The 27,308-nt window shown below is 35.0% G+C and overlaps 1 protein-coding gene across 4 annotated transcripts in view; it reads right to left on the reverse strand.

Moving 5' to 3' along the window:
- MICU1 (Mitochondrial calcium uptake 1) overlaps nt 1–27,308 on the reverse strand; it is a 416,685-nt gene that overhangs the window by 23,903 nt on the left and 365,474 nt on the right. For all 4 annotated transcript variants that reach the window (XM_081728782.1, XM_081728781.1, XM_081728780.1 and 1 more), the window contains exons 8-10: nt 23,408–23,524; nt 20,449–20,573; nt 1,369–1,496 (exon numbers count right to left, since the gene is read on the reverse strand). In XM_081728782.1, coding sequence (XP_081584908.1) covers nt 1,369–1,496; nt 20,449–20,573; nt 23,408–23,524 — 370 coding nt within the window. The remainder of the gene's footprint in view (nt 1–1,368; nt 1,497–20,448; nt 20,574–23,407; nt 23,525–27,308) is intronic.

Below are 27,308 nucleotides of genomic sequence, written 5' to 3' on the forward strand. Positions count from 1 at the left end.
CAGCTGAGACAACTTTCCAGCATGAGGAGTGGGGCATATCCTCCTCTGGCATTTATTGTAATTTGTGCCCAAGTAGCGGAAGTGGAATTAATAGATATTGATGAGACTACTAAACGCACTACAGCACAAAGTTCAGTTTGAAATACTACAGAATACGATTCTTTTTTTAAGAAAATGGAAAAGCCGAGAGAAATCAATTTCATCTTACATTCCTTTGTGGCAATCGGACACAAATCATCACACTTATCCCAAAAAGCACTCTTCACCTCAGATTATTGGGGGAACAGTCCCCCCAGGTCCAAGATATGGGGGACATGTCCCCTCGTCCTCCCGGGATTTGCGCCAGTGCTATTTATTGAAGTTGTCCGAGATCATCAATGGTTGGAGAAATTCGTCTATCTATCCCATTTCATTAAACTAGCTGTTTTTTTAGTCTCATTTAAGTCTGGAAAGATATCGGCTTGAGCCTAGCACTCAATATAGCCTTTACTGGTTCCCCCAATTTTCATCCGCTCGCGCCCGCCAAATAATATCAACATTATATTATTTGCCGGGATGCCAAACACATCTTAGGGTTTTGTTTGGCGACAATCCATTTCTTATTCAACAATATGACATCTCGCCGCACTACATGTAGATGTGCGCACCTACCTGGATAACACTTATACCGAGAGGTTAGATAGATAGGACGAAATGTTCGATTGAGTACACTCATATTTGCGTGACTTTTACTTGGGAAAGGGGGGACCTTCAAGAATGTAGTGTACAGTAAGAAACCACGACAACTTGTAAGAGTCACAATAATATAGAAGTTATTCTATTTTATAGTTTTCAATTTTATATATTTCAACAGCCCGATAAATATATACATAATACATACACACATGTATGTTTGTTCAAAGTATTCAATACTACATTTTCAGTTTAATCTCGTTCGTACTGGTATGTTCAGAAAAATACGTAGAATTACAGGGACAAGCATATCTAGTCCTAAATGTAGAAACTCACCAAATATACTGTGATAATTACACATATTTACTGTACATTTTAATTACTTTTGCACTTAGGAAATAGGTACATATTTACCTATAGGTACTTTTTACCCTCAGATATGTATTTCCTGAAGAAACCAGCGAAGAAGTTACTACTAACTCGAAAGTAGTATTGAATATTTTGGAAGAACAGGTGGTAAATAGTTTCTTGATATTTGCTGAATTTAAACACAAATATCGATACGCAATAAAGAATATGATGAATTTCGCATTTGTCGGCCTCTTGTGAGAATAATTCTACGTACACACACAAACAAAACCAACAGAAGACAATGTAATGTGGAAATCAATAAATAAACGGAAAATCCACTGTTACCTTGATCAATTGAGGCTCCTGCAATGTGGTAGAAGGTCAGTGCCGTATCAACATCATTTATGTTGTTCAAAAAATGAAAGAATTTTAGGTAATCGTCTCGACTGATGCCTTGAGCATTCTCTTTAAATCTGAAATATAAAAGCATGCATTAACAGAGCTACGAGCCTACGAGCGAATATAATTCTCATAAATAGAAGTTTTATAAACATCAGAAGAATTATGATACATACATCTATAAGGAAAAAATTCAAGTTTTAAGATTGGAAATCTCATTGTTAACGTGACAAGAGCACAAAATCATCTGGTTGAATATAACAATACAATGGACTCTATCTTAACCGCCCATCATGCAAGAAATAAGTCATTTTGCTTACCAGCTGGGTTCGGTACTCCACAATGTAAGTCGTTCAACGAATGTCGCAGTTTATGACTGAAACTTCTGATTTGGAAAGTTAAATTTATTGAATTATAATACTTAAACCTCTTTTTTAACCATTACTAGATGCTACATAATTTAGAGAAATGGTTTTTGTTTTAACTAACCTTTTCGTTATCCGACCTGGGTGAGGTCCCGTGGTGAGCGGTTAAGAGGGAGTCTATCATACACGTATAACATAAACATTGATAAACTGATTTTGCTTCATATGAATGTAGGTAATTACTACCGAGTGGTAGTGAAAAATGCTCAACTAATTTCAATCTTAAATTTTGTAATTGATACTACATAACACTCATTGTTTTCAGTTTTTGTTCTTCATTTAGTCATTTAGAACTTCATTTGTTTCTTCTTATGTTTTTACCAATATTCGTTCCAATAGCTCAACATAATTGAAAATTACTGTTAAATTTATGAAAATTCTTTTTATTATATTTCTTACAATATGAATAACTACAGCAATTGATCACGTCAAAATAAAATTATTTTTTAGGCACGTGAAGAGAAAAATATTATGTTCAAAAAAGAATATATTTTTAATGTCATTTACATTTACATTAGAATAATTTTGCAATCGATATACCAATGCATTAATATGATAAGAAAGAAGGATTTGTCTTGAAGGAAGGATTTCAGCTTCTACAACACTTATTTTATTTTCTTACTGACTTCGATGTTTCCATATCATTCTAGATCTTTAACTTTAGTGATTATAGCTATAAGAAGATGGTAAATTACATAATCTATATGAGGGTGGAAAAATATGATATCTTCTTATTCTTTGTTCATTTTCGAACTTTTCACTCCGGTATTTATTCACACTGGGATCTACACGATGGAGAAGGTTCATAATAGCTTAATTAAAATTTCCTAGTTAGCAGTAATATATATATATATATATATATATATACTTTATTTCACCAATGAACCGAAAGTATGTTAAATTTAATTCATAAGGTTGTAATTTAAATGCCTCCACAAATATACACCCATGCTCATTAAATCTTGCGCATATACTGTAGTCTACAATTATTCGCATTTATTACATTTTCCTTCCGCCTTTATTAAAGTAGAGTGATTAGTAAATGGAGTTCATAGAAAGCATTCCTTGTATGAAAATATTCTCAAAAAATATTTTTAAAAATACAAAAATGACCAAAACAAAATTAATCCCGATTAAGTGAATCTTGGCAACCGTGCTTTCAAGGGATTTTATAGTAGTGAAAGGAAATTCACAACATTCCAGTAAAGGAACTGTGTAAAGGACGGAAAGAGGGAGGGAAGGGAATAAAATGTTGGATCTATTGATTTAAACCTAGTGTCTAGAATGTCTGAGGTAAGCAAGATTTTGTACGAAAATAGAGAAACAATCGGAAAACCCCTTTTCTTGAGGCTCGAAGTGATGCGCTACGACTAGAAAAGCTCAATGTATAGTAGAAAGTAGAAAGTTCTCAACGGAGTCCCTGTGAATGAGTGAGAAGAGTGAAAGACTACAAACACGCACAGCATTTTGATACCAGATCGAATCCCATTTCTTTCTCTATTATGTTTTTCTTAATTTTTAAAATATTATATATTTATTTTTATTTCTTTTAGAATTGTAGGATTTATAAGATTTTCATATTCATATGAACTGAAACAATTTAATAATAAAGTAACTTTTGTAAAGTTTTTCTTTTAATCTAGATCTACTAAGGAGCAGACTACCGTTGGTAATAGCTCTTGTATACTTGCTTCTCCCACCCCTTCTCCTTCCTTGCACAACAGACAGATCCACTTCGAACTTAGGTAAACAGAAAACGAGAGAAGATGAGACACAGGCACGTTGCAGGCTTATTACAAGTAATGTGAATGAAATAGAAAAGGCTGTCGTTACCAAAACAGCCAATGGCAAATTATTGTAGCTGAGCTTTTGAACTTTACACGATGTTAAAAATCTTGTTTCTTTGTGAGAGCGTACTAAGCAAGGAGTGCGATAATACCCACAAGATTGGCTACAGAGTGAAGGATGATTTCTTAAATAAATAAATTCTAGAAGTTTAGAAATAAGAGTACTTTGAAGAAATAGCATACGCATAAACCAAAATCATAATATTCTAAATGAGACAGGAGTGTGAAATATTGATATTAAAAAACTATAAAGAAAAGACGTAAGCAATCTTTTCTTTTTTGAGTTACGGATTATCAAGTTATGTGTCGGTATGCATTCTTTACGTTTACTGATACTTACAATATTTCTAACCAAATCGAAACGAAAAATCCAATGTACCTCTTTGTGGCCAAGCTGCTAAAGCGCATGGTCCCGAGTTCGATTCATAGTGGAAGCTAATGTATTTAGATTAATGTTAAGGTTTAGATATCACGTCGAAGCAAATAAATAATGTTAAAGGAACCAAACCAAACCAATTAGTCAAGCAAACAAAACAGAAAACTTCAATACCAGGTTAGTCAGTAGTCTCACACAAAAGCTACACATTTTTGGCACGTCTCAACCAATGATTGGATTCCACGGTGGAAGAAGTCTAGAGTGTGTGATGCGAAGAAGTAGTAAACCGTACGTTGCATCGTCTGGTTCCTGACAAATAGTTACCAAAACATGGGCGGATTTAGAAATTTCTTAAGTAGAGGCGCAGATTTTGCAATATCCATTTTAATACATGAGAGGGGAACATTAGGTGGTGCGGTTTGTTTATCATACCAAAAATGTAAACGATTACTTGGTTCACAATGCATGCTGGAAATCCAGATTGAATTTCCTTATCATTAGCGGTACTTTTATTTATTGTTTGATTGGCGTGCCATGTTTCAAAAGCTGCTTTTTTAACGAGTAATTCCCTTTTAAATTTTCAAGCCTTTATTTTCCAGTACATGCACGCTTATTTTGTATACCTCTTTTACCTATACATACACAAAAGCGGATTGCAGAACTCAAAATCTAAACAAATTTCTCTTAGTATATGAAACATGATGGTTAATATATATTTGAGTAAATATGGTGGCAGTATGACATTCCATGGAAATAATTTTGTGAAATACACCATCTGTTTTTTTTTTTTTTTTTTTTCTTCTTTCGAACGAAGAATACAATCTAACAATAACAAAATATATAACTTTCCTGCCACGAAAAATGCTTCAGGCTTTCTTAAATTTCAGTTCATTAGGTTTGTACTGTACCATTTATCGGTACATATTTGAAGTATGATTAATCGAAGACTGAGAACAAGTTTCACAGTAAATACGAGAGGCATACATACTATAATGATTTACATTTTCTTTCCTCGTTACAGCTGCAGTGAACCATTGAAGTTGGAAAGCAGTTACAGGTACTTAGAAGCGCTACTGGCGGGGGCGACAGCAGTACCGCGTACACCCTATTTCTTGAACCCCTGTGAGTGCTACTAACGGACAAAATGGAAAGTAATTATGGAGGACAGCGCTGAACATCGTGGTTCCGTGGGAAAAAAGGGTATGGCCGCTGCTGAAATCCAGAGGAGATTTGTGGCAATGTGTGGAGAACATGTACCACTGCAGAAAAAAGTGCACAACTAGGTAGAAGACTGGAAATGGGTTACACCTCAACGGAAAAGAGGAACAGTTCTGAAAGGAAAGTGACAGTGACAACACCAGCCATTATTGCTATGGTAGAGAGGACCATTCAAGAGAACAAAATGCATAACATTCACTGAAATGGTAGCTGTCACATAACTCAACACAAACACCTTGCAGTGCATCGTGCACAACCACTTAAAGTTGGGGAAGGTCAGTGCAAGATGGGTTCCAAAACTCTTGTTTGCAGAGCAAAAATAATGTCGTATGGACGTGTGCAGGGAACTTTTGTAACACCATGATTATGATCCCGAAGATTTCATGTCTAGACTTGTGACTGATGATGAGGCCTGGCTCCATTATCAATCAATGTAGTAGAAACATCATTACAGACCACCGCCAAAGAAATTTCTAACAACACCTTCAGCTGGGAAGCATATGGCTAGAGTACTCTACGACACGAAAGGAAATCCTGACTGACTGAGTGGAAGGTGAAACCATAATTAACAGTGTAGCGTTTGCGGAAACCCTCAGATGTTTACATCGTACCATTCAAAGGAAGCGGCCAGGAAAATGGGCGAAAAAAGAGCTTCCGCAAAAGGATATTACACGTCCTCATACAAGCCAGGAAACCACTGCTGCTATTGACCAATTAGGGTTTACAATGCAGCCACAACCTTCCTACTCTCCGAACTTGGCTTCCAGCGATTACCACCTGTTCGGAGCAATGAAAAAAGCCTCGGTGTGGTAGTCGGTTTGCAGATGCCTGAATCTGAACTAGATGTCCAAATGACACACAGCTGGAAAAAGTATATATGGATAAAAGATATTATATTGAGAAGGTGAACACATCAGTTGTTGTGTAACTTGTATGAAGATGTCTGAAAAAATAAAAGTGTAAATCATTATTATACGCCCTTCGTAGCGTATGACAGCAAATCACATTTTAATATTGCTTGAAAATCTTCCATCAAGATAAAATAATTTACAAATGAAATAATGAAATATAACAATTTTAATACTTTACAAATTAATGTACAGTGCTTATTACTTCGCAGAACTGGTTTCTGAAAATATAATTTTGTAGGTACATTGTTACTTTATAACAGTGGTTCTCAAACTTTCCGATAATGCGAACATTCGAAAACTGATCTGCGGACCCCGTTGCAATTGTATCTGAAATTTCACATGGTATTAAAGAATATATTAATTACCACTGACAAGAAAAAAAGCAAGAAAAATAATGCAATAAGTAATTTTTGTTTTTTCAGATACAGCACTAGGTCACTTTACACTGAAACATTTTAATATTTATATAACATAAGTGAATAATAATTTCAGCTCAAGATGGTACGGCGCAACAGCAACATTACAAAAATAATTTATTTATAGAGGATCTGAAAGTATACTTATTTGAAAAAAAAAACATCTACAGTTTCTGGTAAGTGACTATAAGTACTGACAATTCGGTTTAGAAGGGACCTTTGGAGAGTATTTACCCTCGCCGCTCTAGTGTAAAAGAGATCACTAGACCGTGTTGTTCTGGCGAGTACGGGAAAATTGATCTGACTTAATAACTGTTCACACGATATATAGTCATTTACAATTTTATGCAAAAATATTAATTTATTCTAAAGATGCATGATTGTTTGCTAGTGAACGAAATTTCAATTGAAAATACAGTAACTTTTAATCATTTTTTCAAAAGGAAATCCACTTGATAAACAATGTTCTCAAATGCGAGGTCACTAATGTGAGGAATGAAATTCTTTGTGCTTTTTCATAATTGCAATGAAATCTGGAATAAGTTTTGTCAACATCAGTCTTAGGTCGATTCCACATTAGGACGATTTCGCTTTAAGGGGAAAGGTCTGCTCACGCAAGTAAGTGGTAGGGAAAGGCATCAAATGTTGCAATGCCTTTTTAGACGACTCTTCATACTCACAACGCACACAACCAAAAGCTACAAAGTTCATTTTCTTTGAAACATTTTTCCATGAAGTTCCAGGATAGTTCCAATAGCTATCTTGTTCTGTGTTAGAGAGATTCATACCTTGTATGTCATGGATTTCTACATTAGTGAAAGGATTTTCAATCCAATCATTAGCAGATTGTGGGACTGGGAAATATTCTCGAAAACTTGCAGCTAATGCTCTCAAGTGTACTACAAGTGTTTTGTGCATTTCAGCAGAGAGTTTTCACCTGAAGAATCAATGAAATCCTTGAGCACTGGAAATGATGAATAGTTATTGTTTTGTATTCATAGTGCCCACAGCTGCAGTTTCTTAATCTTAAAAATACTTCTTGCATAACAGCTGTGAGTTCCATTTTATTACAACACATTTCAATTTTTGGGCGTCGTGGACCTCCTGGCTAGGTCCCGCGGACCCCAATTTGAGAACCACTGCTCTATAATATAAGCACTCTCCATTTGCCGAAAGAAGGGACCGCAAATCCTTCTGCTACTTTTTTCCCAAAATATAGATACGTTCTTACGTACAATGAAGTATTTTTTCAAAATTTTGACAAAGTTTCGAAATTTTTGAAGGATCTTTCCTAGTAAGATAGTGAAATCGGCCCTTGATCCAAATTGGGTTGCTATTGACCCAAAAGGTTACCATTGACCTAAAACTACCCCTAAAAAAATTTTTAACCCCTATCCCCTCTCCTTACCGAATTATCGTATCATACATGCTCAAAATTGAACATTTTTTAATTTTGGTGGGGATGGTCCAAAAATTTTGAAAGTTTCACAGATTGTAGATACTATCTAGATGAAAATGTGCATTTTTTCAAAACTATCGATTAGTATTTTCTTTATTTTTTTGCGTGTTGAAAATTTCAAAAAAATGTAGAAAATTTTTTTGGGGAGGACACATTTCTGATTTTTGGGCTCAAAAATTTGTTATACCCTTATGTACAACATATATTTTTTGGGAGGTCCTGAAAGTGATGGCAACAATGTCAAAAAGAAATAAAACTGAAAACAAGCGTGTTTTTTGCACAGTTTTCCAATATTTTAGGGCCCTTAGGGTGAAAGCCTCTTCAAACAATTCTTTGCCAAAGTTCACAATTTTCCTTTCTCTTGCGTCCCTTCTGCTTGTGTCGTTCTTTGGCTGCTTCGATTCTGTCCATTTCGGATAGAAACACCAACTATATCTCTGTTACAGTGCTTCCACTTTAACCGACACTTGCAAACTTAAACATACCTAGCGTCGGTTCCTCGTATCTCTCAGTGCTTGTCTCAGTGGTCGCACACAGTGGCGCTCTCTACCGGTAGTACTCTCTACCGCGAGTTGTGTGTAATTTTGTTGTGCAAGAGTCGGGTGAAGTGGAAACACTGTAACAGAGATATAGTTGGTGTTTCTGTTTCGAAATGAACACAATCGAAGCAGCCGAAAAACGACAGAAGCAGAAGGGACGCAAGAGAAAGGAAAATTGTGAACTTTGGCAAAGGCTTGTTTGAAGGGGGTCCTCACCTTAAGGGCCCTAAAATGGTGGAAAAAAATGTACGAAAAACACGTTTGTTTTGAGTTTTATTTCTTTTTGACAATATTGCCATCACTTTCAGGCCCCGAAAAAAATATATGTTGTGCATAAGGGTATAACAAATTTTTTAACCAAAAAGTCAGGAACGTGTCTCCACCCCAATTTTTTCTACATTTTTTTGAAATTTTCAACAAGCAAAAGAGTAAAGAAAATGCTAATCGATAGTTCTGAAAAAATGCACATTTGCATCTAGATAGTACATACAATCTGTGAAACTTTCAAAATTTTTGGACCACCCCCACCAAAATTTAAAAATGTACAATTTTGAGCATGTATGATACGATAATTTGGTAAGGGTATGAGGTCAACATTTTTTTGGGGGTAGTTTTAGGTCAATGGTAACCTTTTGGGTCAACAGCAACCCGATTTGGATCAAGGGCCGATTTCACTGTCTTACTAGGAAAGACCCTTTCTTCGTTATTTGGATATCCACACATTTCAAAAGCAAATTTATGTACCGCCAGCTACATGGCATGTTCTGTAATGGTGATATGAAATCGCCAAACAGCCTTGCAGCGACTTTAAGTGCTGAAACTGCCTCTAGAGGTACAAGTTGCTTATTCATGGTGAAAATGCCTACTTTCTCACTTCAACACAGAAAATAACACATGTTTTTAATTTTTTTTTTCCTCTTCATGTATCGATTACGTTACAAGTTCAAACTGGGACATTCTCATCCAACCACGAGAAATCTCACGAGTGTATTTGTGCCAAGAGTAGTGAATGAATGAACGCACCAAACAGTTCGTGTCTAAAATTTCGTGCAGGTAACGAAAATTGAAGGCCATGGCCACCGGCCAACAGCGTGATGGTCCGTTTGTCGAGCATATGTTAAACAAAGGACTTCGAAGACAGTGAATGCACTCAGGCCTGCCTCTCTGCATACTGTACTGTGGAATACACACGGTGGACGAGTGGATTGAAAACGTGTTTTTTTTTGTGCTCTGAATCGCAGTTCAAGAAAGTGTGGAAAAAGTGTGTTTTCCGGGTCGTGAAAGGTACCGACCGATCTGGGAAAGTCTCACGAATAAGACAAAGAAAACCGCACCAAAATCGAACAAACGGTTGCGAAAAAATAAAGAAAAACTACCTAAAAATTCTCCCGTTTATTAACATTGTAGCTAATAATGAAGGAAGAACAATTCTAAAAAGTAATAAATGCAAGATCAGCACCCGGTGTGAGTGAATGAACAAGAAAATTGAGTGATACAAGAAGCAAAGAAAATTGTAAGTACAGTATTTCCTGCTTGGGAAATAATATTGCCTTTAAACTTTTCTTTTCACTATCCTGGACTTAACTTTTCTCTCGAGCATGAAGTGGTATAATATGGGCTTCTAAGCTAATTTTGGGACACTGTGACACCCGGACCGAAAGGACCAGGGACCTGAGACTATGGAGGTAGGTTCTCAACCTCTCTTTCCCCCCCATGTCCACCCTCTCCCCCTCCCCTTTCTGAACTATATTCGACCGAAAATGGGGTAGGTCTTGACTTTTGACCCCATTTTCGGAAGAATATCAGTGACCCCCCTCCCCAGGAACCTTACCTTTCTCGGATCCCACCGATCGGGAAGGGTGTCCAAAGTGTCCCTACAGGGTTTTGTGCAAATCGGCCCATAAACAAAAAACTTTTGCCTATCGGAATTAACTCTAAGTGTAATAGTATCTATAATTTTAGTGATTTAAACTTAGACAAAAACGCGTAATACGGAAACAAAATGGGAAACAAAATTCCCCTCCAGGGACGCCAGCTAGAGACCAGTCACTAATAAATTCTACAGTACGTCAAACCAGGACGGAAGAAACAGAACAAAGAAAAATAGCGAGAGAAGAATCCACAACATTCGAACAATCAACTAAGAAAAACACCTTAGAAGATACAGGATTCGACACAATGGGGCAATTGGAGCAAGAAATGAATTACATAGAAAATCTCTTAGATTGGAAAAAGATAGGAAGATCCCACCTTGAGAAACTAAAAAAGAGGGCCAAAGTATGGGTTAAGGACAGGGCACAGCTTTTAGGACAACTAGACCAAATGGAGAAAATTAATAATAAACTTCAGGAGAAATATGAGAACCTCCAGAAAGAAAAACTAATAACAGAGATGGAAATGATGTCAGGCCAGAAAGGCAGCCGCATTGAAGAGAAAAAACAAATGGAAGAGTTACGGCAAATAAACGTGAAATTAGAAAAGGAAATAGAGGAGCTAAAACAGGAAAAAGCAGGAATTAAGAATGACAGAGACAGGCAGCATAAAAGACTGGAAACAGAAATTCAAGAACTCACAGAAAACAGAAATGAACTAAAAAGCAACTACAAGAAAAAACAAGGAAGTTAAATAAATTAGCTGAACATAACTACCTAACAAAAAAACTTGAAGAAAAAAAGAAGAACTAACAAATACACAACAAGCTTTCGGACGAGCAGAGATATCATGGGAAAAGCAAAGAAACATATATAGGGATAAAATCGAAGAATTAACAAACAAACAGAAGACCGACACAAACATACATGAAATACAAACGTTAACCAAAAAGATTGAAGAAAGGCATGAAAGAACAGAAAAAACGGAAACCGACGACAAACAACAACTAAGGACAGACGTAATTAAAGAAAGAACCTACTGAAAAAGAACTGAAAATACAGGAAATGCAAGCAAAAACAAAACCGGCCTTGATAATAAAACCGAATCAAGGAGAGACATCAAAGCAAACAGCGGAAAGATTAACAGGAGTTATTGATCCACGAAAAGAGAAATTAAAGATAACTGGTTTAAGAACTACCAGAGAGATGGTAGTACTTGAAACCGCAACGAAAGAAGACATTAGGAAAATAATGGCCAAAGAAGAAATAAGGAAAAACTTCAAGTGTGAAGAAACTAAGAAGAAAAACCCGCTGATGATCATATATGGGATACCATCTGAATTAAAGGATGAAGAACTACTCCAAGCTTTTATCGAACAGAATTTCGATGAAAACGAAATGGAAGAAACCAAAAAGAGTAAAGCAAGATTTCGAGCAGGAAAGAAACAAGAAAAACGATGCCACTTGGTAATAGAAGTTAAACTGAAGATAAGGAAACTGTTAGTGGAAAATGAAAAAGTCTACATCGATTATGAGGCACATAGAATAAAAGATTTCCTGGTCGTTCCACAATGTTTTATCTGCCAAGAATTCGGTCACGTTACGAAATATTGCGACAATAAGGAAAAAGTGAGATGCAGATATTGTGGCTCATTGCAACATAAAAGCGACAAATGTGAAGACAAAGGAAAAAAGATATGTATACCATGTAAACTAAGACACATAGTGTATCAAAACCCACAAACGGAAGAATGTGTCTCATACAAAGTAGCCAGAGAAAGGATAATTTCTAAAATAAATTATGGAGAGTAAAAAGAAAGAATTAGTAAATACAAAGAGAAAAAAGCCCAAGTAAGAAACGTAGGGACAAACAAAGAGTGGAAAATTTTCTAGAAAGAAAAAGACAACTATTTAAAGAAAAGAGAGATAAAGAAACACAAATATATGATACAAAAGAAAATGAAAAATCGAAAATAAAAACTGAAGAAAACGAAATGGAGAAGTTAACAAAAAACGACAAGGAAAAAGGAGAACTAGAAACACTTCTAGAAAATAGAAAAAAGAATAGGAAAAAGAAATTTAACGAAGAGAATTATAAATGTATGCAACAGACCCCGAACATAAATGAATCATTTATCCACGGTGAAGAAAAATATCTTTTCCCAATTCAAGAAGAACATATACAACAAATCCAAGATCTGGAAGTTTCAAGTACAGAAAATACTCCAGTAAAACCATTAAATGAAGAAATTTTAGTAAATAATATACAATTATAGGAAAACATAAACCATATGTATAGGCTAGCAAAATTGGAAGAAAAACAAATCTTAATGACTGCACTAAGACAGATAGTAAGAGATATTCATATAAATGGAAGAACTATAACATTTCCAACCTTGAAGGAAGCCGATAGAATTGAACTGCGAATTTATGATTTCCCAGCAAACGGATGGGAGTTACTTGATCTAGTGGATGAGGTTTTTGAGAGACGAGGGATATACTGGACGCTAGAAAATGTTTACAAACAACTGGTGCGTGCGCATGGTAGAGTATACTTCGACCCAACGAAATCAGGAACGGATGCCTACATATATACGAGACATGGATAAAAATCACAAGTATTTGAAAATTATGCAGAATAACGCACAAGGAAGTAAAATAGCCACAATGGAACTTAGAAGACTAATAGAAATCCAAAAGATTGATATCGTAGCAATACAAGAACCATATTTACTAAAAGGGAAATTAACAACCTTTTCAGCAAGCTCAAAAATAATGAACGGAGGACAGGAATCTAAAACAGTTATAGTTTTCATGAATAAAGAAATTGAAGTACTTAAACTAACCCAATATAGTAACAATTGGATAACAACAGCTGAAGTTAAGTGTGGAAACATGAATTTCTGGCTAATAAATGCGTATTTCCAATACAACTTAGAAACACGTGACTTCATAGACAAAATTCAAGAAATAATATGGCAGAGGAATAATACAGAAATATTAATCCTTGCCGATACAAATGCAAAATCGATCTTATGGGGTGCACCGGAAACAGATGATAAAGGAGAAATAGTTGAAGATTTTGTAATGCAAAACGGACTTGTAATCTCAAACATCGGAAACAGACCAACTTTTGTAGGGAATAGAGGCAGCTCTCATATTGATGTGACATGCGGAACATTGAAATAACAAGTAGGATTGAAAATTGGCAGATTGGAGATAAACTCACTCTCAGCGACCACGAAATAATACTATTTGATATGAAAATTGAAAAAAAAAATAGAAAAGAACAAAACAATTTTAATATAGCTAAGACAAATTGGATTACTTTCAAGAAAAAATTAAATCTACCCCAAATAAATGAAGATGAAAACTTAACCGAAATAATCAACGAAATTGAACAAGCAACAAAAAAAAGCTTTAAAAGAGGCTACTCCGGAAAGTCAAGAAAGAAGAGTATATAAAGACTTTTGGACACCCAAACTACAAAGATTAAAAAGACTTGCAACGTCAGCCCGGAAAAGTTATCAAGCAACTTATAACTCAATACTAAAGGAAAGGAGACTAGAAAAATATAGAAACGCAAAGAATAAATATAAGGAAGCAATATTAGAGGCTAAGAAAAGAAGTTGGGATCTTTACCTCAAGAAAAATATTGAAATAGATCCATGGGGTGTATCATACTAACTCATAACACAAAAAATAAACCCATTAGTATTAAATACAGTCAAGAAATTAGATGGATCATACACCTCAAACAGAGAAGAAACTCTAAAAGTTTTAGCGAACAAATTTTTTCCCAGAGATGAAAACAATAACGACACAGAAAGAAACATAGTACTAAGAAACAAAATGGGTAAACAACATACAGGAACTGTACCAGAATCAGACAGTCACTAACGAAGAAATAGAAAAGATCCTTAGAAAACTTAAAAACAAGAAATCTTCGGGTGTAGATGGCATCAAAAACGAAATATACAAGAAGACTAAAGATTTATGGGTTCCATACCTAACGAAGCTTTTCAACCTACTAATAAAGAAACAAGAAATTCCAGAGCCGTGGAAAGCATCAAAATTAATTATTCTCTCAAAAGGACCAGAAAGGGATCCATCCGAAGTAAATTCATATAGACCTATGCTTATTAAAAAATATATAATAAATTTTTGAGAGAGTAATATTAAACAGAATTCAAAAATACAGAAACGTAACTGAAGACAAACTACAATTTGGATTCAGAGTAGGAAAATCAACAGAAGACGCCATAAATACTTTTCTAGATGATATCAAAGAAAAGATATACGAAAAGAAATATGTATTAGCGTTCTTCATTGACATCGAAGGAGCATTTGATAATTTATGGTTTCCATCCTTGATTGAAAATGTATAAAAAAACTGGAAATGCCAGAATACTTACTGAATTTGATAAGAAACTATCTAGAAAACAGAAAAATAATAATACCCAATGAAGAGGGCGACATAGTAATTAAAACAGAGAAAGAATGCCCGCAAGGATCAATATTAGGACCCCTACTATGGGACATAGAATTACAACCATGCTTGGAAAAAATAAACAAAAAGCAAGAATTCGATAAAATAGTGGCATTCGCCGATGACGTCGTAATAACAACATCAGGAAATAGCCGAAGGGAATTAAAAGAAAAAGTTAAAAAGATAACAGAAACACTCGAAGAATGGAGTATGGAGAGAAAGTTAAGGATATCATCAAAGAAAACCAAATATCTAATTTTCGGCACAAAACTACAAAGAAATCCGACTATAAAATTAAATGGAGTAGGAGTAGAACGAGTGCAAAGCATAAAATACCTTGGCATAATGCTAGACGATAGACTAAAATTTGATGAACATTTGAAATATATAGCAAAAAGGGGAAACAGTGTAGCGAATAAATTGACCACTATTGCAAGAAACAGATACAGGCTACCATTAAAAATACTAAGACTATACCAAGAAACTATTTCGTCAGCTACCATGGCGTACGTATCCAGTGTTTGGATTGATAGACTATTGAGAAATAAGACCTACAAAAACCAAATCAATAGACCACAAAGAAACCTATTAATCAGAATGTCTGGAGCTTTTAACACTACTTCGCATAGCGCACTCTGTATAATCCTTGGTATTCAACCAATGAACTAGGTGTTATTGCAAAGGGCAACTAATTACTGGTTAAGAAAAGAAGAAAAAAGAAAAATTAGAGAAATTTTTAACAGGGATCTAAAAGATGAGAAAGAAATTAATGACAACATAATACAACTATGGGATAAAGAATGGCAGGAATGCAGTGGAGCGCAACGAATACATAGAATCTTTCCTAGCATCGTCGACAGACTAAAAACAAATCACTTAAATCCAACATATGGATTGGTTCATTACCTATCAGGCCATGAACCATACGAACAACACCTCCACAGAATCAAGTTAAGACCCAGCCCAATGTGAGAAGAAAGAGCCCCTGAGCACCATGTCATGTGGTGTCCATTATTAGAAGAAATTTTAGAACTAAGAACTCAAATAAGAGAAAAACCGCTGAAAGAAATAATAGAAGTAGAGGAAGACTGCAAAAAATTGGAAAATTTGACAAATGAATACTCCGAACTAAGACGAAAAACTTACAGAAGAAGGATGAGTGCAAGTGGAAGAATGTGTGAAGAAGTCCTCGGACCGGAGAAAAGACTCCTGGAACCCAAGTACTGGATTACCGTGCTTTCGCCGAGGACCAGAATGCGTGCTGCACCTCCAGCCTCTCGGTTTGGAAAGGAACTCCGGTGCAAGAGTGAATGTTGCGTGAGTGCATGAGTAGAAGTGAAGCGAGGATAGTGTCTCAGAGAGAAAACATAGAGCAACTCTCGCCAATAGGACGGCCCATCCCGGGCGTGCCGGCCGAAGGATAAAACGGACCAGGGCCTGCACTAAGTGCTCTGAGTGGGCCCTGGACCTCAAGGCAGCACAAATGGGTGAAAACTGGCATTGATACGCAACTGAGAACACTAAAACATCAAAGCAAAAGTAACAGGAAACGCTTATATAGAAGCATAAGAAAATTAAAAGTTTGAAAATGTGAAAATTTAGATAAAAGGAAGTGTGGTGTGTGTTTTGTAGTGTAAGTACTAGTTGATGAAAGTTAGTGTTTTCATCAGAAGCAGTCAGTGTCAATATTTGTAGTGATTGTAGTGTAGTGTTGGTGCAGGATAGTGAAAAGAGGTAAAATATACAGGTGAAAAGCCAGTGTAAACAGTGCAAATGTGAAATAGAACACACAGGAGAGAAATGCAGGCAGAAACCAGAGAAACCAAACATACAGAGTGAAAACCTGAAGAAAACAGGAAAGAAGAAGATGACCAAAAGGTAAATACCAAAACACAAAACATACGACATACAAAACAACACATACGCAACAAACTCAATAAAACAAAAAACACACAAAACCTCACAAGATTAGAAATGAGAGTAGAGTTAAGCAAATATTAAGCTGCTATTTTTGTTTCTTTTTTTTTTTTTTTTTTTTTTTTTGTCCAATCCCTTGTTTTGGTTTCACGTCCTTTTCCCTTTCCCTTTCCTTCTTCAAAATTATGAAATAAATAAACCCAAAAGAGAAATCATTCGCAATGATGATACTTCGCCAGTTTTGAATGCTCAAGGCACAGGGTGACAGTAACGCGGCTGAGCGAATGAAAAAAAAAAAAAAAGAAAAATACTGTACTGTCTACCTCCTGAGATCCTAAGGAAGAATAGAAATGGACCTTCGAAAATGATTCGTGCTGTTTCACACGACAGGAGTATACACAACGACGTTTGATGGGTCCGTCCAGCAAGTAAGATGAAAACGTACAACTCATGGTTGCCACCAGCTCACAAGGACAACAGTCTGAAAGTGTGAAATTCTCTGAGTGCACGAATAACCGAAAACGTTTTCTGTCTGTATTGTCACTTCTGATGAAAATGAGTCTGCTACGACACTCGTAAAAGATCAGGACAATTCCTGAATCGTGATCAACGTCCAGAATAGATTCCATAATAATCCCTCTAACCGCAGGTCTTGTTGCTGCTATCGTATTCTATGGTAGTATCATGCTTTTCTCATTCGCAGTGACACGGTTACTGTAGATCGCTTCAGTGTTAAAACTCCGTGAACTGCACTGCAAACCTGTACGCAAGCAACCAGTAACAATGATCGACAGACATAGTGTTCTAAGTTTCATTTCAATGCTAACATTACACATCCTCAAAGGAAAGGGCAAATTGTCCATGATCTGCAGTATACAACCCTTCTTCACCCCTCGTATTCTCCTCATATTTCTTCCAACGATTACATCTTTCGATCACCTTTTGTCACGGAACAACTTCCTTGACCACGGGACGGTGCAACGTGCGGTTCGCTATTTCTCACATTGCATACTCCAGACTTCATTCGCCATGGAATCCAATTATTAGTTGAGACACGACAGAAATGTGTGTAACTTTAGCTTCAGACTAGTAACTAACGTCGTACTGTAGTTTTCAGTTTCTCCGCCTTTGAAAATAACACATGTAAGAAACATATTTCAGTTGCACCAATACTATATTGATAATGTATCTTCATAACACTGCTTTTGTTTGCTTGATTAAATTGGTTTGGTTCGTTTAACACTTCTTTTTTACGCCTAGGTGATATCTAAACCTTAACGCTGAATCAAAATACATTAGCTTCCACCATGAATCGAACCCGGGACCATGCGCTTTAGCCGCTTGGCCACAAAGAGGCACATTGGATTTTTTATTTTGATTTGATTGAGAATATTGTGAATAGGAGAAAACTTCAGAAATATGAAAGGAAAAAATACGCACCGACAAGTAAGTTGATAACCCCTAACCAAAGAAATTTAATGTAATATTGTTGATGTGTTCTCACGCTAGAAAAGAAATGTTGCTCAAGCCTTTTCCTTATAGTATTTTAATATCAGCATTTCACTCTCTTGTTTATTTTACAATTGCATGGTTTTGGCTTATACATATGCTAGACTTTTGACGTATTCATATTTCACGTACCTCAACTTATAGAATTTATTTATTAATATATATATATATATATATATATATATATATATATATATATATATATATATATATATATATATATATATACATATATATATATATATATATATATATATATATATATATATATATATATATATATATATATCGTCCTTCACTTCGTAGGCAAACTACTGGGTATGATCGCACTTCTTGCTTAGTACGCTCTCACAAAGAAAGAAAGAAAGAAAAAAAGAAAAAAAAATTAACATCGTGTAAAGTGCAAAAGTTCAGCTACAATAATGTGCCATCGGCTGCTTTGATAACAACCTTCTCTATTTGATTCACAGTACTTGGAATAAGACTGCAACGTGCCTGTGCTTCACCTCTCTTTCCCTGATTACCTAAGTTCAAAGTAGGTTTGTCTGGTATGCAATGAAGGTGAAGGGGTGAGGGAGCAACTATACAAGAGTTATTACCGATAATCTGCTTCTGAGTAGATGCGTAGACTAACGGAAAAACTTAACAGAAGTCATTTTGTCATTATGCTGTTTCCGTTCTTATGAACATCTTACAGGCCTCCCAATATTCTAAAAAATGGCAATAATAGAATTTTAAAAAATTAGGAAAAAGAAAGAAAGAAAGAAAAAGGAATGGGAGTCGATCCGGTGGAAAATGCTTTGTGAGTTTGTAGTTTTTGCATTCTACTCACTAATTCACGGTGACTCTGTTGAGAAAGCTTCCTATTTCATACCATACACTGACCTTACCTAGCAATACCGCGCCGCTTCGAGCCTCACGAGAGAAGTATTTTCTTTCTTGTTTACAGAAGCTAATATATGTTTGGCAGACATTGTAGACATTAGGTTTAAACCTATAAATTTAACATTTTCTCCCTTCTGTCCCTTACCCAGTTCCTTTAATGGAAATTCTGAATTTTCCTTCGCTACTAAATAATAATAATAATAATAATAATAATAATAATAATACAATTTAAAAACCTTGAAAGTATGGTTGCCGAGATTCACTGAATCGAGCTTAATTTTGTTTTTCAGCTTATAATTTTATTATTTCTTAATGTTTTTTGGAAACATTTCCATACAAGGATTTTTTTTTATCATCTCCACTTACTAATCACTCAATTTTAGCTAAGGATGGAAGGGAAAATGTAATAAATGCAGAAAATTGTGAACTACAGTGTACATGCAAGATTTAATGAACATTGGTGTATACATAATGTTTTGTCATCCTCGTATCTTCCCAACAAGACTGATTATCTCATTTGGAACAGTGTGTGAAGCAATTCTGAAGACTTGGAACTCTTGTTCCTGAGGAACTGTCTCTTGTCTCGGAATCCATCTTCTGGGTAACTTACGAACATGCAAATGAACATTATGAGATTTTTGAAAGTTACAAATACTTATGAAAGTTTTCGCAATCACTGATTTATCTATATCTCCTAATATCCTACACCCAAATCTGAGAAACCACCTCCACTTAGATTGCCTAAGATTCTTTCGTGCTGGAGTAAGTAAAGTATGGCCTAAAATAGAGTATACCAATAGGTAACACTGTACCCTGTCAACCATAACAAGTAAGGGAAAGTATAACTTCAGCTAAGAATTGATTCTTGCAGAGAATAGATATAATGCCAGACGAGTCTTAATGGCCTTGAGTGTTCGATAGAAGGTGTTTATTGCTCAGGATTATTTCTGCTCATAAGCGAATTGTTATAACGGCAAGCTGGCGTAAAACATGCTCTGAACTTGTTCAAGTAAATATTCCATAAAACCTCTATAACATAGTGCACTCTGATGGCGTTAATGACAAAGTTAGTAAAATAGGACCAGTGCTTTGTCAGCAGAAAAACAGTTTGAAACGAAAACGGTCTACCTTGTGATACCGTTTTCACATGAACAAAAAACTTACGCTTTCTTCACTCTTTTCAGCATACGTGCTTTCTTCTTTTGTGGATAACCAGCATACGCAAGCAACAATTCTGTGAAGTCAGCTTCTGAGATTTTTCCGTTTTCATCTGGACCTTTACGCAAGAACTGAAAAGGATTATTGCACCAATATGGTTAATATTTGATAGGAATTTAAATAAATAATATAGACATTTTCATAGCACGTTCTTTTATTTCATAAATGGAATAAGATTTTTAGTTTAACGTCCCTTAATTATATTCTATATTCCAAAACAGTCTTCCCCAACTAGTGGTCCGCGGAACGAATTTAGTGGCTTCATGGCATTAGTTACATCTGAAATTTTATAAAAGTTATAAATCATGCCATGAACTCACTGTATATTGTATGCTTATAACATAAATAAAGTTTTGTAATTTAGTTATTGATATTGCTACCTATTTCTCAAAAGTCTCAACTACTACTACAACATAGGTATCAAAATTTAAAGGTATAGGATCTGTACCTTCCCTTAAAACAAAAAGGGGCTTTGCATATCTGAAGTAATTGGGAACTACTGGTCTAAAAAACAGAATGGTAAATTCAAATAAATGTTGAGGGAAGAATTGGTCGAATGAAGATAGCAGAATGGAACAAGCTCACAAACACGTTTTCCACCATTTCATTTAATAAGTTAAAAAAGAACCACACAAACCATGAAATAGAAAGAAAACTTAGTCTTATAGTATATTGTTTGCATTGTTTATGTTTTTTTTTTTTTTGTTTTAAAACTAATTGATTTCCACTTTCATTACTTCTTTCTTATTAACATAAAGGTATTTTTAAAGTTACAAATTAAGTGAAATTTCACTTCAATCAACGTTTCGCGTAAGTAAAATATAAATGCAATATCTTGTTTTATTTTTTATTTTTTAAAAAAAGTTAATAATTGATTTTAATTTCAATAAAGTATCAGTTATTTTTGTATAAAGCTTGTTAATTTATTTACAATTTCTAAACAATACAACTTTTGGTTAATACACACTAATCATCTTAGATAATACTATTTGTTCAGCATTAGGAAGCATGGAGATAACACTGTGATATAAATCATAGATGTTCAAAAGACAGGGTAGTATTCAAGAAGGCTTTTTCTTATTCACTTCATAAAACATGGTTAAATGATATAGTACAAGAAAATTTCAAGACTGAGCACTGCGTCATCAGGAGTTCACTTTCAGAGAGTTTGAACTAAGATAAATAAGACTCTTCATTATTCTAGTTAATTATGAATTTTATTTCAAGCTTCTTAATAATTATAACAATGAGGAGCCCTTGTGAAAAGATAATGCAGGAGAGATGGGCTTGATTGCTGATGAGAATACATGTGGTTTAGATAACACGTTAAGCTCTCAATCTATATCGGTGCTGTAAGGATATGTTAAACTCAAAATAAACAAATAATAATAATAATAATAATAATAATAATAATAATAATAATAATAATAATAATAATAATAATAATAATAATAATAACAGCAGCAGCAGCAGCAGAGATTTTTCTTCAATATAACAATACTTGAAACTAATTGTGAATTCCCAAATTCTGCTTTTTTCTTCAGAAATGCTGATATCTATATAGATAATTAACATCACTCAAATAACAAACATTTCATCAAAACAAAAGCTAAATTTTTATTTTATTTTCTAATTTAGGATTCTCAAAGCAAGATGCTAGAATTCGAAAATATATTTGCTACAATTCTGGGATCATCATTTTATTTGTTATACAATAAGTAATAGGACGTCTAAAGTGCCATTTAGAATCATGTTTTCTCTCAGATCAACTTATGCTTTAGTCAGAGTATAAAAAGGCAATGAATGATTTTCCACATCACTTATAAGTAGAGACCGGATGTTTAGGCACTAAAAACCTGGAAAATAGGCAGGCAAATAGGCACTTAAAATTTAAAAATAGGCAGTAAAATAGGCACTAAAATGTAACTCGAAATAATAAAGATAAATACTCAATACCATTAAAAAATAGATTCAATTCATAGATAATGTTCAAAGAATATAGCAATATACTTGTTTGTTAAAGAATATCTTCTTTTACTGTATATACAAAAACGAGGCATGTTATGCATTCCACATACTGGGTGAACCTGAAAGATGTGCACATACTTCGGGAGGTGATTCGTGACATGAAAAGAAGGCAAAAAGTGCTGTTGCATGTTGTCGAGTTCTGCGTCGTGTTCAAGTGACAGGAGTGCCAACTTGGAATCGAAAATCGAATCCTGACAATTGGAAAGGAACATAAAGGTGCGCACATACTTCAAGAGATGATTCGTGACATTCAAGAGGACTTTTGTCTTCTTTTCATGTCACGAATCACCTCCCGAAGTATGTGCACATCTTTCAAGTTAATCTTGTATAGCTATATATTGCAACGTACACACATGCTTGTGTTTACAAACACATAATATACGTAAAAATGTGTGTATTATGTTACATAAATTATATATTTTCCCAATGAAGGCTTATTTTGAAGAAAATGCATAGAATAGGCAATATTAGGCACTAAAGCAATTATTTAGGCAGTAAAGGTCTAAATAGGCAAAATAGGCAAAATAAAATTGCCTTAAATCGAAACTATAACCCCCCATATAAGCTTTAAAACGTTATTTTTTATGATATATTTAATATTAAAGAATAGGCATTTTGCCTAACATCCGGTCTCTACTTATAAGCATTTTTGACTTGTTTCCTTACTTTCTACAAAGATCAATAGGAATCATTACAAGAGAACTTGTATTTACCCCAAAATGTTTCAGCAGGCCAATAACCTACCATTACATCTATCAAACACATGTAAACGAATACTGTATGTTGAGAGTCATATATCGTCAGGTTAACTTAGCATCAATAAAATATGAGAAAAAAAATCTAAAAAGTTAAAACTATTTACATAATAATATAGTACCTCTAAACTTAGTATTTCTCGTTGTAACTGTTGCTGGAATTCTAAAAACTTCTCAATAGTCAATTTCTGATCCATATTAGGTCCAAAAAAGAATGTGGAAAGAGCAGAATTCACACCCTGGAATAGAAAAAAATACATATCATTTTTACCTTCATTTTCCATATTTAGTATGTTAGTAAGTGGCCATCACATAACATGAATGAAAGTAGGCATATTATTTTAGAAAGTTAATATAACAAAAATTATGGACCATATGGTGTCCACACACAAAAAAAATTTGCAAGTATATTGCAATCGAAGTATCCAAAATATCTCATTTAAAAATTTCTGTCACCCAAATTTTGGTTGGCCCAATTGAGATCTGATAGTATGTTTAACTGAAAATTTCGTAATTTTGCTCCTTTATCGGATATGAGTAAAATGTAGTGTTCAAACTTAAACTTATATTTTGACGGCTCCTCCCACTCAAAATTTGATTGTTTCACATGAAATTTTATAGAAGCACATTATTCGGACCGAAAGTTCGACAATTGAATTTACTTTATTGGATGATATGGTTATATATATTGCCCATTCACTCTCTTATTTAAATTGTGACTGCCCATACGAAAACGAAAAATCTGTACAGGTACTGTACAGGCACTGGAAACGCATGTCTAGTGCATGTATTACATTTTTCCAGGTCCTGTTTTATGCATGTTGCATGTTACGTACCTGTTTCATGAAAGAAAACAGGCGTTTCTTGATCTATAAGTGCATGTACTGAGATCTATTTTGAGGTAAATGGACATACGCTGTACAGTGAGCTCGGTAACATCAATGTACAGTGCATGTACAGACACTGGTTTTGCCTTCAACATGTTAAAAAAGTAACAAGCGCTGTACAAGCGCTCAAAAATGCGCTGAACAGTGAATATTTAATAGTTTAAGTACAAGCATTTTACATGTTGCATGTACAGTGAATGTTCCTGTGAAAAATACATGCAATTCGACAGAAAAGTACACCTGTTCTGCACTGACCATACATTGTCTGTACATAACCCTTCCTAACAGCAATGTACAGCTGCATGTCGAACCTGACAGGGAATAATTGAACAGGTGTTGTACAAACTACTTCTAGACTCCAGAAACATTCCCCTTACAGAGGTTGTTTTTAATATTAACATGTTAGGAATGAACAAGCACTGCACATGGGTTCAAAACATGCGCTGTACAGTATAGGTTTGATAGCCTGTACCCAGATGTGGTACATGTTGGATATGAATGAATGATTCTGTGAAGAAAACATGCAATTCGACAGAAAAGTACACCTGTATTGACGTCTGTTGAGCATTGGCCATACACTGCCTGTACACAGCCCTTCCTATCAACAATGTACAGGCGATGAATAGCTGCATGTTTAACACCTGACAAGGAATAGTTGAACAAATGTTGTAGGAATGACTTCCAGGCTCCAGAAACATTCCCTTTACAGAGACTGTTTTTAACGTTAACATGTTTGAATGAACAGGCACTCCACATGCGTTCAAAACATGCTTTGCATATTATGTGTTTGATAGTCTATACACAGACATATTACATGTTGCATATACATTAAATGTTTTTTTAAAAGAATACATGCAAATCGACCACGAAGTATACTTTGAATGGCGTCTGTTATGCATTGATCATACATTGGCTGTACATTGCTATTGTTGACAGCAATGTACGTGCGATGTACATTTGCATGTTTAACATCTGACAAAGAATAGTTGAGTACGTATTGTACAAACGGATTCCAGACCCCAAAAACACGTCCTTTACAGAGGCTGTTTTTAATGTTAACATGTAAGAAATGAACAGGCACTGCACATGTGTTCAAAACATGCATTGTACAGTATGTGTTTGATAGCCTTTACACGTTACATGTTGTATGTACAATGAATGCATATTTGGAGAATACATGCAATTCGACAGAAAAGGAATAGCTGGATTGATGTTTGTTCTGCATTGATCGTACATTGGTAGCACACAACTCGTGCTAACAGCAATGTACAGGCGATGTACAGCTGCATGTTTAACATCTAATAAAAAATGCCTGAACATGTGTTGTATAAACCCTTTCCAGACTTCCGAAACATTCCCGTTACATTGGATGTTCTTAACGTTAACATGTTTGAAATAAACAAGCACTGTACAGTCACTCAAACCTTGGGTTGTACACTATGTGTTTAGTAGCCTGTACACAGGCATGTTACATGTTGCAGGTACAACGAATGTTCCTGTGAAGAATACATGCAATTCGACAGAAAAGTACACCTGGATTGATGTCTGTTTTGCATTGACTATACATTGGCTTTACAAAGCTACTGCTAACAACAATGTACAGGTAATGTACAGCTACACGGTAAACACCCAACAAGGAATAGTTAAACATGTGTTGTACAAGCAATTTCCAGACTACCGAAAGATTCCTTGCAGAGAAGCAGATTATAATGTTAATATTGAACGTACTCGCTTCGCTTCGTCAGACCAACAATTGATAAAAATACCGCGCCTCCTCCCTCCCCAATGCCGATGGGGCTAAACTTGGATTGAACGACTTCGTAATTGTCATTGTTCATCTCAGCGACCCGGAAAACTATAGATTCAACACAAATATTGACCGTTTTGGGTTATTCTACATATAACACATTATCAATTTCCCATATAGAATATAGAAAATACCCTCTCCCCTCCCTAAAAGAGTGAATTTTCGAAAACACTAGGGGATATATCTGTGTATTTTTAATTACGAGCTAATATACCCAATTTCAGCTTAATAAGTTGAATAGCTCGTGAGATACTAATCCTTCGTTAAGAAAAAAAAAGTCACCACTGCTCCCCCTTAGGGTATGTATTATAATCAAAGTGAATATTATAAATCCCCTGTATAACCCAGATTGGGCCTAACTGTATGCCAAAAAATATTTCATTCGGCCTTATCGTTTGACCGTGATGAGATGACAAACATCGTAACTTTTAATTTTACTAGCCTTCGGCTAGCTGGAGGTTTCACACAGACAATGGCATAGACAGGATTTCATTTCGAGGAGAACCGGGGGTCTTCTCCCGGAAAAAAATTGACTGAAAACGCGATTTTAGGCTTTATTTTAACAACTTTTAAAAATTTCGGGGTGTTCAGATCCCTGGATCCTCCCTAGCTACGCCACTTACCCCGACGCCCGTAATGGCTCGGCCTACGGCCTCGCACCTCATAAACCTGTAAATATACCGAATTTCAGTTCAAATATCAAGTGTCATGTCTTACTTTCCAGAATTCCGAGCTATACCGAATTTCAGTTCAAGTAACAGGGGGCAAACCCACCGCTTTTGCTTGTAGCTTGGCCTACGGCCTCGCACCTCATGAACCTGCAACCATACCGAATTTAAGTTGAAATACCAAGTTTCATGACTCTGTTCCCAGATCCCAAGATATAAACATCTTATTTTAATAATTGTATTCCTCCACACATTTTTCTTCCCGCCCTTTTCTTTCCTTCTAGGTTACATATAGATATAAAAACAGAAATACAAATCTATATTTTAAATAAGAGGTTCAAATACCAAATTTCATGTTTCTAACTTTCAGAGATTCCGAAATATCGACGTCTTATTACAATAATTGCAATCCCCACACCTTTTTTCTCACCTTTTCTTCCCTTTTTTACTAAAATAATTTTTAAAAACGCTAAAATGTCTGTCAAATTATTTCAAATGAGAAATCCAAATACCAAATTTCAAGTCTTAACCGTAAGGGGTTCGGTAGTACGGCCATCTTTTAAAAATTCTTCCCATTCCATTCTCCCTCTTCGTTGAATTTCCAAAAATCCTTCCTTACTGGTACCTTACATCACATATTTTATGTACTGTCCAAATTTCA

This window comes from Thermobia domestica, chromosome 10 (genome assembly GCF_964235325.1).
Source record: "Thermobia domestica chromosome 10, izTheDome1.hap1.1, whole genome shotgun sequence".
Classification (NCBI taxonomy): Eukaryota; Metazoa; Arthropoda; class Insecta; order Zygentoma; family Lepismatidae; genus Thermobia; species Thermobia domestica.